The sequence below is a fragment of the Aythya fuligula genome, chromosome 19 (assembly GCF_009819795.1).
Source record: "Aythya fuligula isolate bAytFul2 chromosome 19, bAytFul2.pri, whole genome shotgun sequence".
In the NCBI taxonomy this organism is placed as follows: domain Eukaryota; kingdom Metazoa; phylum Chordata; class Aves; order Anseriformes; family Anatidae; genus Aythya; species Aythya fuligula.
The window spans coordinates 3,692,676-3,709,109 of NC_045577.1; the positions used below are offsets into that span (position 1 = coordinate 3,692,676).

Sequence of the window (16,434 nt, forward strand, 5' to 3'; positions counted from 1 at the left end):
ATTTATATATATATTTTTTTATACACGGGTTGACAAAAAGTCCCTCCGGCCGTGCGCAGCCAGTTCTGGGGCATGTGGAAATCTCTGGCACGGTTGCAGCTATTGAGTGCAAGGACGGCGCTGCTGCTTTAGAGCAGTTTGGGAATCTGCCCCTGAGCTTAGGAGAAGCAAGAATTGCTGCTGCTGGGGAGGAGATGCTTTAAATCTCCTGGCTCTAGCAGCGTTGCTGCAGCTCTGAGCGAGCTGGCGTGCTGTTTGCGAAGGGCAGCACGAGGAGGGGTGGGTTGTGTGTTCCCTCCACTGGCCTCATTTTTTTCCCCTCGTCCTTCAGGAGGATTGCTGCACGAAGGCTGACCTCAGGGCTCTGAGCCCGATGGCGGAGGGAAGCTGCATTTCCCCATGAGCTCGACCCACCGGTGCCCTTCCCACCTGTGGCTCCCGGAGGCGCTGAGGTCCTGGCTCAGCCATGGCATTCCGAAGGACCGAGGGCATGTCCATCATCCAGGCCTTGGCAATGACCGTGGCAGAGATCCCCGTGTTCGTTTACACGACATTTGGGCAGGTACAGCGAGCAGGAAAGGCTTTCCTGGGTGGTTCCTTGGGTTTTCTCTCTGAGGGCTGTCTGCGGAGAAAGAAGAACCTGCGTTAGCTGAGTCTTCGCCGAGGCACGAGGGGGTGGTGCTGGGGGGATGTGGCAGCTTGGAAAAGTTGCTGAGAGGCCCGGGGTGTGGGGATGGATGTGGAGTAGGGAGAGGAGGGCTTCCCGCATCCCTCTGTGACCTTTCCCTTTTTCAAAAGCACAAAAAAATATAAAATATATATATTTTAAGATCATAAATATATTTCCTGCTTGTATTAACGCAACGCTTGGAGCAATACAGCTCAGATAAGACATCAGGGTTCTGGAGCTCAACTCGGGTATCTCAGAGCTCATCTGCTGTGGGGTGCATGCAAATCTTGCAGCGTGCTTTGATGAGAACCAAGACCAAGTTCTCCATGCTCTGCAGTTTCCCTGCTGTGAAGTCGTGTAGCAGACAACGGGAGCTGTGCTGCGGCTGGGAGGGGGAGCACCACAAAATGTTTCAGCTTACCTGATTTTTTTAAAACTGCTTAGAAGGAAAAATGGGCGGCGGAATTGGTTCTTCATTGTTGCTCTTTCATATCTTTTGTGTTTAAAGTCTGTCTTCTCTCAGCTGCGGCTCTCCCCAGGCCTGCGTAAGGTGCTGTTCGCGACAGCTCTCGGGACGGTTGCGTTGGCTCTTGCAGCTCATCAGCTGAAGCGGCGCCGGCGTCGAAAGAAGCAGATTGCTCCAGACAAGTGTGGCTTCAAGCCCGGAGGCATCACGGTGCCCATCCTGCCGACCAGAAGGGTCTCGTCCGTGAAGAAAGGTTGGTCTTGTGAAAAGGGAGAGGCCCCCAAGCCCTGTAGCGAGGAGAACGTTGTTAAAAGAGCATCCAAAGAAAGAGAAAGGTTCCTGGCGAGTGGGTGGGGAGGAAAGCAAAACAATTAGCGCAGTGCCTTGATGAGGAGTGGGGTTACAGACCTGCAGCACCGTGCGGAGGTCACTGGAGGAACGGGAGAGACCCTGAGCTCGAAGCCTTTGTGTGTGGGGAGGTTTTTTTACGAGCCCCAAGGCTTGTAGCTCCCATCCCCCTGCCCCAGGAGGAGCGTGGAGCTGTTTCGTCACCCTGCCCTGATGGTAACAGCCTGGGGCACGCCGTGACCTGGCTGCGTATTGATCGTGGCTGCTGCGTGCTGCCAGGGTGGAGGGCGGAGGGGAGGGTGGCTTTGGCCAAGCTTTGGCCAAGCAGCGTCCGTCCCACGCTGCTGGGGCTCCTGGATTTTGGGCAGCTTCACCTGCTCGGATGGATTTTGGGGTGTGATTGACCCAGCTCCTCGGCACAGCACTGGGGGAGTGTTTTGGTTGTAAAACACGGAAATCTGTGAGCGTGCTTCGTGATGGCACTCCCGGCAGCGGCTGTGTCCGTGCTCTGCCCAGCCCGGGGGAAGCTGGAGGAGTTTCTCCTCGCTGCTTTCCGTTTGTGCTCCCCTGCTGCCATCCTCGGCAGTGAATGAATATTCAATCCTCAGCCTCAGGCCCCCGCTGATACCGGGTTTTTAATGTCTGAGAGCAAAACCGAGCATGGAGGAGATCTGTGACTCATTCCTAGGTATCGGATGCTGCTTTGCCTAGCTGCAGTCACACCTGACAGGGTGCTCTTCCCCTCCCTCTTCACAGCTGCAGTGAAACTGTTTTGCTTTGTACCAGGTTTTCCTGTGACTGCTGTAGTTTCTTACCTGGACCACACTTTTTGTAGCTTGCAGGGACCTCACAGCCAACAGCTCTTGCTGTCTCCATCTCCTGCGTTCACAGGCCAGCACGGCTAAAACCCTGTTTTTGTGTGACCTTCCCAACCCGCAGGGTACTCCAGCAAGAGAGTCCAGAGTCCCGGCAGCAAGAGCAATGACACGCTCAGCGGGATATCGTCCATCGAGCCCAGCAAACATTCCAGTTCCTCCCACAGCCTCGCCTCGGTAAGGGTCTGCCAGGTGGGCTGGGAGACGTGAGCACCCCTCTGTGTAACGAGCCCGTCGGGTTCTTGGGCTTGTGCTGGCCGGGGGACGATGCCAAAACCTTTGGAGCAGACGAGGTGGGGTGTAACTGGAGGGCAGGCTGTGATAAAACCGAGCAGCGATGGTCTGGAGCTGGCTGGGGCAGGCGTGCAGCTGAAATCGGAGCATCCCAAGGTCTATCCGGTGTTTTCGGCCACTGAGGGGCCGGTGTGGGACGTGGCTGTGATTCCTCGGGGCTCTCCGTGCCCCCCTCAGGTGTGAGGTTGGGCTGTGGCTGGGTCCTGCAGCAACGGGGAGCTCGTTGGCTTCCCCCTGTGGTGGAGGTTTGGGTGGTCCAGCAGCCCTCCTGCCTCTATGCAGGCTGCTCACGGCTCGTTTGGCTCTTCAGAGCAAGTGAACTGCCAAAACCAGGTATTTCTGGTAATGAAACAGTGCAGGGTGAGCACACAGCCTGCCAAGCACAGAATACAGGTAATTCAGGCTGTACCAAGCAGAAGCCCTCGCTGCTCGTATCCACTTTTCTTGACAGACCAGAGGCAGAAGCGCCGGGGAGTGTTTTTGCCCTCGAGGCCTGTTTTACATCCCCAGAGCTCCAAGCTCCTGCTGGAACAGCAGCTTCCTCCACCACAGCGTCCCACAAAACCCCCTCTTGGTGTCTAGTTAGCAGGAAGGGGGAAAAATCCCCCCTTGGAAGGCAGCTGTCGGGCAGCCAGGCCCCGCGCTATGCGGGCATCGCTTGATTTTAGCGTGCTGGGAGGATTCAAGCAGCAGAAAGTTGCCAAAAAAAAAAAAAAAACAAAACCTGCGCTGGTCAAAGCGTGCCTCCAGCAGGCGGCAGTGCTGACACGGCGCTGGGTGTGCAGCCTGCCCCAGTATTCCCCTGGGGTTACTGGTTGCGATGGGAGGTGCAGACCCTGCTGTGTCCATTCCTGGCCTCCTTCCCTTTTGGGGACTCGCGTCCATTCACGCTCCCAGCCCACCGTGGGGAAGGAGAAGCCGCAGGGTTTGTGCTGCTGAGGGCTGGTGTGCTTGAGATAAGCTGCCTACGTTCCTTTTTCCGCTGCTGGTGATCGTGTCCACGCAGAGAAAGCTGCTCCTGTATCCCCTTTACTGCGTGGGAAGGGAGCTGCTGCCACCTCGTCCTCGTTGCTTTTGTTATTTGATGGGAAAACGGCACATCCTTCAGCCTTCACACAGCTGTAGGCTCTCCCTGCTGCCCTGTCTGGCTTCCCGAGCGTTGTCACCTAGTAAATAAGTCAGCAGCAGCGAGTTACTGTTTGCAGGCCTGGATCTCAGCGTGATTTATTGCCCTGCCACTGAGATGAACTGACAGAGGCAGGGCAAGAGCTCATCCCCCAGCCACTTACTGTAGCTTCTCTAGCGTCAGACTCCCATTTGGGCACCTTTCTCAAAGCTGTATGGAAAAATTATCAAACGCTGGTCCCTGGCAGTGCCTGAGCCCAGCACTTCAGTGTCAGAGCTGAGAAGACATCGTGCACTAGGGCGAAATTTGAGAAAGCTGGCCACTTGCACCGTGGGTCTGGGTGCTCAGCCCTCCTGTGAGGAGGTTTGGTTACAAAGCAAACTGGAATTTCCCTTGGCCAAAGTCCTCAGCTGTATTTTTGCTGATAAACTGCTCCTTTTTTTTTTTTTTTTTTTTTTAATTTATTTTTTGTGGTTGCTACCCCAGCTTCCAATGTAATTCCGTGCAGAAGGCTGTGGAGCTTTCTCAGGCTGTCTCCTCCACCAGTGCTGTCCTGCTCAGCCTCCCAGTTGCACACCTCACAGTTTCCTGAGGAAGCTTTGCTGTAAATTGGTGGGGAAGGTGTTTTTTTTGGTGCCGGGTGGGGAAGGGCAGCACATCTCACCTTGCAGCTCTGGGCAGTTGGCAGCGTGGCGTGAAACGAGGTGGGAGGCGGGTGGTACCTGCTGATACCTTCCCCTTCCGAGGCAAGGGGTTTCACCTCTCCAAGGCAATCGGCATTTCAACGGGCGTTTGTTGCTCTGCTCCCTTCCCTCAGATGGTTGCAGTGAACTCTTCGAGTCCAACACCAGCAGCAGCAGGGACGTGGGAGGCCCAGGCAATGGGGGACGCCGGAGCCGGGGGTGATTCCAGTGCAGAGAGCCTCTACGTGCAAGGTAAACGAGCACGAGGGGAGCACCAGCGGGTCGGGGTTGGCACTGCAAGAACAAATACACAGCATGAAGTTACGCAGAGCATCGCCAGCATCGTGTGGCTGCACCTTTGTGCTCTCCAAGGCAGCTCTCTCCTGTCCTCTCCTTGATCCCAGCCACTCGGTAGTTACAAGAACTTTAAGAAACTTTTCTTTCTTCCCAGTGAACAATTTGCTTCCCAATTCCTACTCGCTGAGTGTCAGGTTCATCTGCTGTGGGGAACAGCACCTTGAAAATAACACAGAGGATATTTTAATGAGTTGGGGGATGTTCTTGTTAACTTCTACTGAAAATAAAACTGTCTTTTAAAGGGCAAGAAATAGGATGCATGGATTCTTTCTCCTGGGGAGAAGATCTCCTCTTCGCTGGGTTACCTGAGCGAGCAGGCTCTTGCTGCGTGGCTTTGTACCTACGTGGCCTGAGGATCTGAGCTTGTTTGGTTGCATTGCCAGGCATGGAGCTGTTCGAGGAGGCCCTGCAGAAGTGGGAGCAGGCGCTGACCATCCGGCAGCGGGACAGCGCTAGCACGAGCACCCCCGTGCCCTGGGATGGCAAGAAACACCAGGACACCTTGTCTGAGAGCATCGCAGAGGTAGGTCCCTGCCTTTCCCTCTTGTGTTTGGTAGCTGGGGAACATGCTGGAAGGCCAGCCAGGCTGCTAGGAGGAGTCACTGCAGGGCAGTAGAAGAAGAGCAAAGCAAGGGCAGAGCTGGGTTAGACAATGTTTAAGAGCTGTCTATATTCTTGGCTTCCTTATGTAGCCTGAGTGGGTGAATTCTTAATTTTTCTTTTTTTTTCCTCTTTCTAATAAGTCTCTCCCCCTCATTCTTCAGCTTTCTGCCCACCTTCCAGATCGTGTCAGTCACTGTCGTGCAAGTTCTTGAGCAGTAGAGGCTGCAGCAGGAAAAGGCTGCAACAAACACAGCACCTGAGAGGAGGGAAGAAGGAGCTTTTTGCCTGGCACTGTTGTGCCTGTATCTCTTTAACGTGTTAAACGTGGAGATCGTGGTAGTCCCTAGGACTTCCTAGGGAGCTGAGCAGAAGCAGGACCAGCTGCTTGTGTTAATCACTAAAGCCAAGTGGTAACTTGGTGGGAGCTTGGTCCTGGTGTAGTCCGTGTATGGCCTTTTGTGGTGGATAACTTACCCAAATCAAATCTGGATTCTCTCCTTGCTGTCTCCTCCTGAACTGTCCTATGGTGTTTCTGCAACTGACTCAAACAGTTGATTCATTATCCAAATAGATTTTGTGCTTCTTGTTAATGCTTCTATCTACTGGGTGAGATACTCATGCAGACACAGGGGCATGAAGGCAAGATGCTGTGTAAGTCTTACTTTTCTCCTCCTTTTTGGCTATCCACTCGTGCTTACAGCAAACTTTGCTTATGCCCAGCACCTTAACCCAAGGACTCTTACTCTGTTATCCAGTTCTGGATACTCTGCTGTTTTCAACATGGCTTTTCTGATGCTGTTCCCTCTTGAAATTAGGCTAAAGTCACAAGTCAGGAGAATTAAGTGATCTATAAAGACACCTGTTTTCCTGGATGGCAGGTTAAAGTTCTTTCTTCCACTTTTTTTTCTAATCAGGAAAATGAAATAGTGAAGCTAAAAATTCTGGAGGGTTTGAATTAGGCTGTCTAGCAGCTTTCCTTCCCTTGCGTTATTAGCTGTATCGTAGGATTAAGTTCTCTTTCACCATTTAATCTGCAAACTGTAAATCCTATTTGACTGAAATTTCCTCCCGTGTTTGTGCTGTCAGTCTGTCCCTGCCAGCTGACTAATTAAGCGTGCCATTTATGTCTGTTCAAGGAGGAGTCCCAGAAAAGGGAGTTTGCAGAGAAGCTGGAGTCCCTCTTGCACCGAGCCTACCACCTCCAGGAAGAGTTTGGGTCTTCGCTTCCCTCGGACAGCATGCTGCTGGATCTGGGTGAGCCGGCAGCTTCCTTTCCATGCTTTTGTCTCTCTCCATCAGCCAGGCGATGAAGCGGTGACAGCGCTTTTTGGGGGGTGGGTGGCTGGAAGAGAAAGCACGGTGGCTCTGAGGACTGGGGGTCTGTAACCTCCAACACATGCAGCTCCTTTCCCACCTCCAGAGAAGACCTTAATGCTGCCGCTGGCGGACGGGTCGTTACGGCTTCGGACGGACGATGAGGACAGCTCCATTTCCGAGGACTCCTTCTTCTCCGCAGCAGAGGTGACTTCAGTTTCAGTGGTGCATAGCAGGTCAACTGCTTGGAGGGGAGCCACAAAGACAGCAGGGTTAAACACATCTTAGTAGAGGAAGATGATAAAACATGCCACAACAGCTAGGAAAATACTGTAAATCTAATGTAACGTGGCTTGGTTGGGTAATTGTAGGGGATATTGAGCTGTCAGAGCTGAGGCAGCTTTGAAACTGGTGGAAGAAGAATTATCTTTGCATGAAATAATTGGCACTAACAAAAGTTTCCCAGCTGAAGGAGGTACGTCGTGCTTGTGTGCAGTCTCTGGATATTTGCAGGTATCAGAGATCACTTTTTTTTCTTTTCTCATGTCTCTTGCCACCTTTACAGCTCTTTGACTCCCTCCACTTTGAGGAGATACCCTTCCACCTCTCGAAGCCAGTGGCAGCCTATGAAGAAGCTCTGCAACTGGTGAAAGAAGGGAAGGTTGCGTGCCGGACACTGAGGTGAGTGCCACCTGGAGTCAGGGGTCGTGGTGTCACAGCCCCTTTGATTGTGACCGTCTCATTTGCTTTTGAGCAGCCCTACAACCAGAATAACCCTTTGGGGCAGGAAGCTTTTAGTATTTTTCCTGCTTGTTTGGACTTCTAACAGCCGTAGTAGGGGTGCTGTGGTCCTCCAAGGAGCTGTACAAAGGGAACGCAGTTGTTACTTCCTCCTAGGCAGAGACTGGGATATTTTTTTAGAGGAGCATTTTTGTTAGGATCACGGATGCCAGGAGAAGTGACATTTATGCAGTCCTTCCCCTTTCCTTCCAGGACAGAGCTCCTCGGCTGCTACAGTGACCAGGATTTCCTTGCCAAGCTGCACTGCGTCAGGCAGGCCTTCCAGGTGAGGATGTCTCAGTGAGTGGGTTGGGGCTGGCCTTCCTCGTGGCTCCTGCACTCCCACGGCACGTTTCTGGCAGCGTGTTCTCCTGCATTCAAGCAGGAACAAAATCTTTGCCCCTCTAGAGCAAGTAAAAGCTGAAACAGCTCAAGCTCCCCTTGCTTAACTTTCGTAATCCTGTCTTGATCTGGGGGGAAGAGCATCCCCTGGCCCCTGTGGCCAGCTTTGGTGGTGTTTACCTGGCCATGTTGCTGCTTTAGTTCTGGGAAGTGAACGTTTGGGAAGTCCAGAGCTGCCCAGAAGCTGCCACCGCCGCTCATGGAGCCTTCTGTTCCCTTTGCAGGAGCTGCTGGAGGATGAAAGCAATCAGCTGTTTTTTGGGGAGGTTGGGAAGCAAATGGTGATAGGACTGATGACAAAGGCTGAAAAGGTAGGGAGCTTGGTATTGTTTCAGTTGTGTCTTGTGAACGCGTGGATGCTCACTGCTCCATCCCAGCCCACAATTTGCCTCGTGTGTTGCAAGGAGAAAGCTTCATCTGTGTGCTGGTGGTCATTGGGAGAAACAAAATGCCTGTTTTTAGCGTTGTTTAACCAAATTCTGTTGAAAGAGGCTCTCTGCAGCGCCTGAACACAGTCTGACACTCGTGTTATAGAGAGAGCAGAGGTTACAGAATGCACCAGAGGAATCAGAACGCACCATCAAGAAACACAGGAAAGGGAAATGATAACGAAACCTTTGCTGTCAACCACACACCCCTGCTCAGCTCACTGCCTTAGCCACTGGTTATCCCCTAAAAAGGGAGAGTCACTTCCCAGTTTCTTCCTGGACTTGGTTTGAGTACGGGTGTCTCTACCCTAAGTGTTTTAAGTCCCAGCCTGGGGCATCTCTGCCTCCCAGAAATAAACCTCTTTCTGCACAAAGCACACAGGTGTTGCACATGTTGATATTTTAGCTCAAAATAGTGCTCAGCCTTTGGGGTAACGTGCCTGCAGCTGCTTTACCTTCTGAAGTGTTTTGTTTCTCTGTTCTTCCAGAATCCCAAAGCTTTTCTGGAAAGCTACGAGGAGATGCTGCACTACGCGCTGAAGCCAGAGACCTGGCCAACCACCCAGCAGGAGCTGGAGGGAAGAGGGGTCGGTAAAGGCTTTCTCTCTAAAAAGTTACAGATGAGCTGGAGAAGGATGGCTGTGGGGGAACAGCCCGGGACTGAAAGAACTGCTGAAAATGGGATTATTTTGGAAGCGTACATTGTGAAGGAGGGCAAGGGGAAAACTGTTCAGTCCCATGTTGGTGGCAAAACTCAGCTCATTATGTTTTGTTACTTCAAAGTTGCTTTTGTTTTAAAGCCTATTCCCTTCCCATGCTGTTCTGCTCTCTGACAGGTGGTGTGCATGAGCTTCTTTGATATCGTGCTGGACTTTATCCTCATGGATGCTTTCGAGGACCTGGAGAATCCACCCTCCTCCGTGCTGGCTGTGCTGCGCAACCGCTGGCTGTCGGACAGCTTTAAGGAGACGGTGAGTTACCTGCTGCGAGCTCAGGCTCGGGAAAAGCTGGCCTTGCTCAGCTGCATCTTCTCTCTGGAAATGCCACCTGAAACTCTAAGCAACAGCCTTCTGGCATGCATAAATCGTTTAGAGGAAAGCTTGCCTTCTTTTGAAGGCATCTGGCTGCTGCCGATAACCCGCTGTCTGCAGCGGCTGCTAGCAGTGATGGTGTGGAGATGTTAAAGGATGACAGTGGAAACGATGAGTAAGGACGGGAGGATCAAAACGTAGGGAGAGACGTGGGTGATGTCTGCTTCCAGCTGCTCAGTCCTTCTGGGGGCACCTCAGCAGACGCTGAGGCTCAAATAGCAGCGCTTTCCTCTGGTCCTGGCCACCAACTGCGGATGTAGGACATGAGTTTTGTAGACAGGAGATGGCTGGGAGGCACCTTCCACCAGCTGTCTGCGTTCTGGGGCATTTGGCAGCTGTGCCAGATCGTGTTAGCAATCCTCAAAACCACTTCTGCTTGTCTGCAGTGGACAAATTGCCCTCCAGTTCACGAAGATTTTTCTAACTCGCTTCAGAGTTGTTGGCACAAGAGGGCCTGCTTTGGGATTTTGGGGATGTGTTGGTAAACTGGTTTCTTCTGGGAAGTAATCCCAGCGAGTGATGGCCTCTCTCTCTCTCTTAATTGTAGGCCCTGGCAACTGCCTGTTGGTCGGTTCTGAAAGCAAAAAGAAGGCTTCTGATGGTAAGCCAAATGGATTAAAAGGGAAAGAATCTGAAACATTTGAAGCTGAAAAGCTATCACCTAGATCTTGATGAAATACAAAATTTTAGTGGTGTAAGAATGAACTGAGCTGCATCCCCTCTGATGCTTTGGGGTCCCGCTGTCATTTCTTTGCTCCGGTGCAATGCCAGTGTTTTACTACTCTGAGTTTATTCTCACACATCATTAATGTGAGGATTTAAAAGCCAGTGTTCCCGGCCATCAGGCATCCTTTATCTTCATTTTTCTCCTGAAAGAGTAGTTTAGAAACATGCAGATAGAAAGCTCCAGTCCTCCTTCACGGACCCTGGACCAGCTCTGCAGGCAGAGCTGTTCTTAGGCAGCTCTTCAGTTACCAAAGCCCAGCGCTTCTTGGCACAGGAGCTGGTAGTTAACACGGAATAAGCTGCTGATTCTGCCTGAGAACTGATTCCTCCCCTCCTTGTGACAGGTACCAGATGGCTTTATCTCTCATTTCTACTCCGTATCGGAGCATGTCAGCCCTGTCCTAGCCTTCGGTTTTCTGGGGCCCAAGCAGCAGCTCTCTGAAGTCTGTGGTTTCTTCAAGGTAAGGTGGCTTTTCTGGACCTGGGCTGTGGGGGAGGCCTGCAGGCTCTCGGCTTCAAGCTGCAGCTGTGTGCTTTTGGCGCCTGGCTTTGACTGACGTGGCATTAAGAAACTTGGCTCGGTACAAAAGCCTTCTAAAAAAACTCGCTGCTTTTTGAGATGCAGATCACTGAATGCAGATTGACAGAACTCCCAACGTGATTTGCCATGACTGATAGCAAGAAGATGTGTGAGAAGATCCATTTTATAAAATATAAATTGATAAATCACTATGGGAAGAGATTAAGGGTGCATATGCATATGTTGAGAGAGTGCATTGCCCAGGTACACGGTGCTGTAAGGGTTCCACACTCGGTCTTAAAGCCTGTGGGTAAAACCATCAGGGGCTGATGCTGCATTCATTAAACGTTTGCACGGATATTGCCATGGACATCAGCACTCAAAATTTCAGGAGCTCTGCTGTCCTGTTCCAGAGGCAAAGAGGAGATAGCCACAAAAGTAATACCCAGCCTGAGGCAGATCTGCTTGGATGCAGACACAAAATTCCTTCTGGGGCTCTCTGCTTGCTGCCGTCCGGGCAGGTGCTGCTGGCAGGACCTTACCGTAAAGCCTCCCTCTTCTCTTTGCAGCACCAGATAGTGCAGTACCTGAAGGACATGTTTGATTTCGACAACGTGAGGTACACGACGGTGCAGCTGCTGGCAGAAGACATCTTGCAGCTGTCGCGGCGGCGCAGCGAGATCCTCCTGGGGTATCTGGGCACCGAGAGCGCCCCCGAGATGAACGGCACGCTTCCTGGCGAAAACGAGCCTCTGAAGGAGCTCATCTGATGTCAGGCAGGAGGAAAACGGTTTTGGACAAGGACTCTTTTCCTCCCGGAGTTGGATAAAACGACCTGCAGTGTTCAGTGGTGGCCACGGGACTATCTCAACACGCAGCAACCTGGTGGGACCTTCTGCTTTCTGTAGCCAGTACTGTTTGCTGGGATGGATCCAGGACCACTTGCCAGCTTATGGTTTGAATTTCTTCTTTGTTCCACCCTCCTTTTTATTATTATTTTTAATGTGTCATAACCCACGAACTGTCTGGGCTGAGATTTTTGCCCAAATATCATGAAAAGGGCAACGTACGTACCTGTGCTGCCTGCGTGTTACCTGGCAGATAGCTGATCCCTGCTGTTCGTGACTGTGTGGGGTGCAGGAACATCACTGGTAAATTCTCCACTTGACCCGTAGCTTCTCAAGGTTTCTTCTGCTTTGGGATTTTTATTATCACTATTTCTCTGCTGTATTTCCACTGACATTACTGCTGATTTTACTTTACATATTTTAGCACATGCAATGTGACAAGCAAGGAATTTTTTTTAATTTTTTTTTTTCCCAGGGAGGAAGAAATAGTTCTGTAAAGCACTGAAGTAAAATGCAGACCTTTGTAAGCAGTCTGAAGCTCCGAGGAAGTGGGTCTGTTCCCTCTGTGTGGCTGTTCACGGGCCAGGTGACTCGCTCTGTGCTGCGGTCATCTTTCCTTAGGAGACTGCTGAGGTCTACGTTTGCCCTTAAGGCAAGCTGGCAGGAGGAGGGGGAGGATTTGCATCCTGCCCGTGTGTGCACAAGGTCTCTAACATCCCTCCAAGTGCCTTGCCGTATTTCAGAATTCGCCAGTAGTTTTCACTGGGTAGGAGGTGCAGGGCGTGAAGTGCACGAGCAGAGGGAACTGGTGTAGAAGTGGTGCTCTGTGGTGCTCCTTCCTATTACGCACAAGGCAGACGTGTACAGCTGGACGGGATGTACAGGAGATGCTGTGCAGGTAGCTGGGGAACTGGGATCAAGCTGCTAGAGAGGTAAAACTCTTTTATTTATTGTGTTTATCCTGAGAAACATAATACAGTTTTGGTGATATAGCAAATGCATGTGCACCTATGTCCTCGTAGTGCTGAGATGGGCTCTTCTCACACCGTGTGATGCTGAGGTGCAGCTGGCTCCTGAAGTCTCTGCCCGCTTTGGACTGTGTGCTGAAGTGGATACCGGCAGCATTTGAGTGTGGACTTGGAAGCCCTGGCTTTTGTGCAAGGCTTGCAGAGATTTTCCGAGTCCTCTGTGATTGTAACGCCTCAGAGGCTGTGCCCTCGGCCTTCGTGTCCTTTCTTTTGTTTGAGCCCACACGAGGCTCCAAACTCCAGGCTCAGAACGAGGAGGTATTCAGGAAGAAAATGGGGACTTGCACAAAACCATGGGCTATGCTGGTTTTCTCCAGATTGACTTGTTATCCCTTGTGCTGTCCCAGCTAGAAAGCACAAATCTTGCCCAGCCCTATCTTTGCAAGGGGCAAAAAAAAAAAAAAAGTAAGAACCTGGTGTTTCCATAGGAGTGGAAAAATCAGTGCACGGATTTGGAGAATAGTTTTCTTCTTCCTTCCTCTTTGGATGCCTAACGTGGATTCCGCTGGTAAAAGCGGGAAGGAAGCAAGCAGGGAAAGAGTAAACAAGAGGATGTAAAAGGAGTAAATAATGCTCCTGGGATGCTTGCGAGAGGGCAGGCGCACAGCACATACCAGCTGTTCTGTAAGCACATCCGACCAATGTGTCTTATGCTGACGACAAGGTTTAATGCAATAAACAAGGTGATGTTGAGGCAGAAGTGAGGAGCAGCTGAGCTGAGCGAGGCTGCGTGAAATAAATTGTTATGGGAAGGATTTAAGAGAGCAACTGGAACTAGGAAAGGTCTCTGAGGTGTCTGGCTTCTGGCAGCATGTAGTGAGAGAGGAAACGGAGGATGTTGTGTACGCGTGGCACACCTGTTCTGTGTAAACTGTGATGTGAAAGTACGCTCAATTCTGGAAGCAAGTTGCTTTGCCAAAAGTATTTCATAGCGCTCTGTGCTCTCCTATGGCAGGTTTATTAGGAAGAGAAACTTCAGCAGCTTTGTACAGTGGTTAAAAAGATGCTAAAATGTGAAGATTGATGTAACAAGGTGGGGTGTAATTCTAAACAATCAGTGCTGTTCACTTCAGAGTTTTAGTGTTGTTTTATGTGTATTTATTTAGTGCTTTGGGTGTCTCGGTGCTTGGGGCAGCCTGCCCTCTGTGTACGACGAGGGTGGTGATGGCTGCCCCCGGTCTTTTTGCATCCTCACAGGAGAGGACACTGCAACAGGGTCCTCGTGAAGCAAATGCTAACGTGCATTGTAGCTTTTTAAATTAAAACTGTAAATTCCTAATCAATGACATGGAAGACAGTTGTACTGCAGTTTTATTCTTTCCCTCAGCCCTTACTCCACGTGGGCTGTACGGCCCTTCCAGTGAAGGTAAAGGTGGATGTTCCCCAAGGACATCTGCAGCTTCTTGTAGCCCCTTCCACCCGCCGTGACTGACTTGTTCCTGCACAAGCCACGGATGTCTGCGGAGACGAACTGACTTGCTATTTCCTGGGGACAAGGTTAAACTTCTCTGCGCTGCCCATTCCTGTTCCATTCCTGCGCTTTCTCCCTCCCCAATCCCCACTGTGACTTGAGAGGAAAAGCAAAAGGAAGATGCTTGCAGCCTCTAGAAGGGATCATTGAGATCAGTGGGTTCAGAGGAGGTATTCCTGTGCCAGGAGCTCTCTGACCTTAGAGGCACTGGTCTGTCTCCAGCTGCATTCAGCTCCTTTTGGATGTGAACCTGAGCAGGGGTTTGGGCTGCTCCCACTCATCTCTTCCAGAGCTGTGCTTGGCTGAAAGTGGCAACCAACTCATCTGCTTTGCAGGGCAGAGTAAAAGGCTAGGACTCAGCAACTGTTTCCCCTCCAGCTTAGTGAGGGGACACTTGAAAATCTGTTTTTCCCCTCACATTTTGTGCTTAACAAAAGAGGTGCTTGAGTATTAGCAGCAGATGAGATGTATTTGGCTAGATCTCAAGAGACAAGATATTTGCCGCTTTTGTAACGAGCCCTTATTCTCAAGGGGTTAAATCCTGCTGGGCTGCCACTTGTGAGATTTTAACACTGATGGGGATTTGAGATGGCTTACCAGCTACGAAATAAAACCCTTCACTAGTTTCTGATGCTTAAACAGAACTTCAAATATGCATGACTTTCATTTTTATGTGGAGGTTGCTGTAATGAGCTTCAGTAGTGGTTGAAGTACATACTGGGTACTTTAGTATGTATGCAGAGACTACGCCATGTGGCTCTAGGAGGGTCTCTATAATCTTTAAAGCCAAAATATATTAATAAAAAAAGTATATATGAGGAAAAGTCTGCCTTCTTGTATCTACAAGACCAGCGTGGCTTTGAAAAGCACGACTTGTGCTGTCTTATACAAGGATGTGGGAAAGTAGGATTTTATTTACCCCTCCTCGGTTGAACATTCCTCTGCCATATCAAACTAATGAATGTAAACTTGTGCCTATTTTTTTGTTCTTGATCTCCTAAGGGTGTACAAATCTATTTGTGTTTTGCTTCTTTCTTCATCTTTGCAGCTATTTTATTTTTTACCTCTAACCTTAGGATGTGGGCATTACAAGCAAAATAAAACTTTCCTTCACGACCGTGGGTTTTGTTTTTGAACTTCCTGGTGAAATGTGCTAGCAACTTGGTATTTGGTTTCCAATACAGGTTGCAGCTGTGGTGACTCCTCTCATGCTAGAGTGATGGTGTAAAGCAAGGCTCCTTTGTCCTAGGGTCAAAATTCTAAACTTACAGCAAGTAAATTTGAAGGGTTTTGTTGGTATGAGGAGTCTTCCTGGTTCTACAGCAGACAAGTCCTGAGAATAAGCAAGCTATAAACTAAACAAGACAACTCATTGTACTTTGAGCAGTGGTTGAAAACTCTGGGGTTTTACTCTTTCATATTTTTTTTCCCTTGGTGGTTTGACTGTGTTTGGGTGTGGGGTGGGTAGGCTAGCTGGCTGCAATGAACTGATAACAGAAATCCCAGTAAGGAACAGAATTATTAAACATTGTCCTCGTTCTTATAGTATACTCACCAGCCTCCCAAACTATGTGAAATAAACACAGAGTAAAGACTGGGCTGATATCAGAGATGCCTATCTGCTGAGCCATGCAGGAAACGCATCTTACTCTTCTGAAACAATTACAGTATGTAAATACTTTCCTTTTCAAACGATACAGAAACCAGATTGAATCAGATTATGTTGTTTGCTTCCACAGTGATTAAAATTTCATCCATACGTTTAAAATAAAATAAAAAAAAAGCTTCAGTTAGCGTTAATGCAAACCTGTCATGAACTGTGATATATGCAAATAAGATGTGCATGAATAGGAAAATTTTTGTCTCGTGCCCCACCCAGAACATTAGTTGAAAGAGTTAAAAAGGAGTTTATCTTGGTTTCCATGGTGTCAGACTGTATACTCATTACATCTCCAGAGCAGCTTTCAGCTTTCTTATGCTGAAGGAGCAGAGCAAAGGCTGCTCCGTGTATTGACACTTTCTTCTTATCTTCAGGAAGGAGTGGGTGAATATAGCAATGAAGCCCACAATTTTCAGTGCTTGTCATGGTACATAGATCAAATGTAATCCACTCTGCCAGCATAACTCTATATTCAACAGCTCAGGAAGGAGGAGACTTACTTAACTTGAATAATGAAAGCAGTAAATCACTCATGCTACCTTATATCACTCTTCTGAAGTGAACTGAACCTCCGCAGTAAATATTTTCTCTTTCCCAATAGAAAGACTTCAGTGCTATTTTCCTTGAAATGCCAAGAAGAGCGTCAATTTTGGAAAGGCTTTTAAGTTAACTGGACATAATTGTAATTACCACCTGAAAACTGGTGGATTACGGCTGCGAGAAAAGGTGTGCTTTATCGATTCT

General features: G+C 49.8%; 1 protein-coding gene across 3 annotated transcripts; it reads left to right on the forward strand.

The window, feature by feature from the left end:
• Window positions 1-336: 336 nt before the first annotated feature.
• On the forward strand, window positions 337-15,147 carry MIGA2 (mitoguardin 2). 3 transcript variants are annotated; one of them, XM_032200011.1, is made up of 15 exons: window positions 337-562; window positions 1,267-1,389; window positions 2,424-2,536; window positions 4,597-4,714; window positions 5,203-5,342; window positions 6,559-6,676; window positions 6,843-6,943; window positions 7,302-7,417; window positions 7,730-7,802; window positions 8,143-8,229; window positions 8,835-8,933; window positions 9,183-9,317; window positions 9,985-10,038; window positions 10,508-10,624; window positions 11,253-15,147. In XM_032200011.1, the coding sequence occupies exons 1-15, from the start codon at window positions 400-402 to the stop codon at window positions 11,451-11,453; spliced, it is 1,758 nt and encodes a 585-aa protein (XP_032055902.1). In that variant the 5' UTR covers window positions 337-399; the 3' UTR covers window positions 11,454-15,147. The 3 variants fall into 3 exon arrangements, with proteins under 3 accessions (XP_032055902.1, XP_032055900.1, XP_032055901.1); XM_032200009.1 differs by having other exon boundaries at window positions 394-562; window positions 1,179-1,389; XM_032200010.1 differs by having other exon boundaries at window positions 394-562; window positions 1,194-1,389.
• The last annotated feature ends 1,287 nt before the right edge of the window (window positions 15,148-16,434 follow it).

Coding starts and splice junctions, on each gene's coding strand:
- MIGA2 (XM_032200009.1), top strand. CDS start 467: ATGGCATTCCGAAGGACCGAGGGCATGTCCATCATCCAGGCCTTGGCA. Junction 563..1,178: donor TTTACACGACATTTGGGCAG/GTACAGCGAGCA, acceptor TTGTGTTTAAAG/TCTGTCTTCTCTCAGCTGCG. Junction 10,625..11,252: donor AAGTCTGTGGTTTCTTCAAG/GTAAGGTGGCTT, acceptor TTCTCTTTGCAG/CACCAGATAGTGCAGTACCT.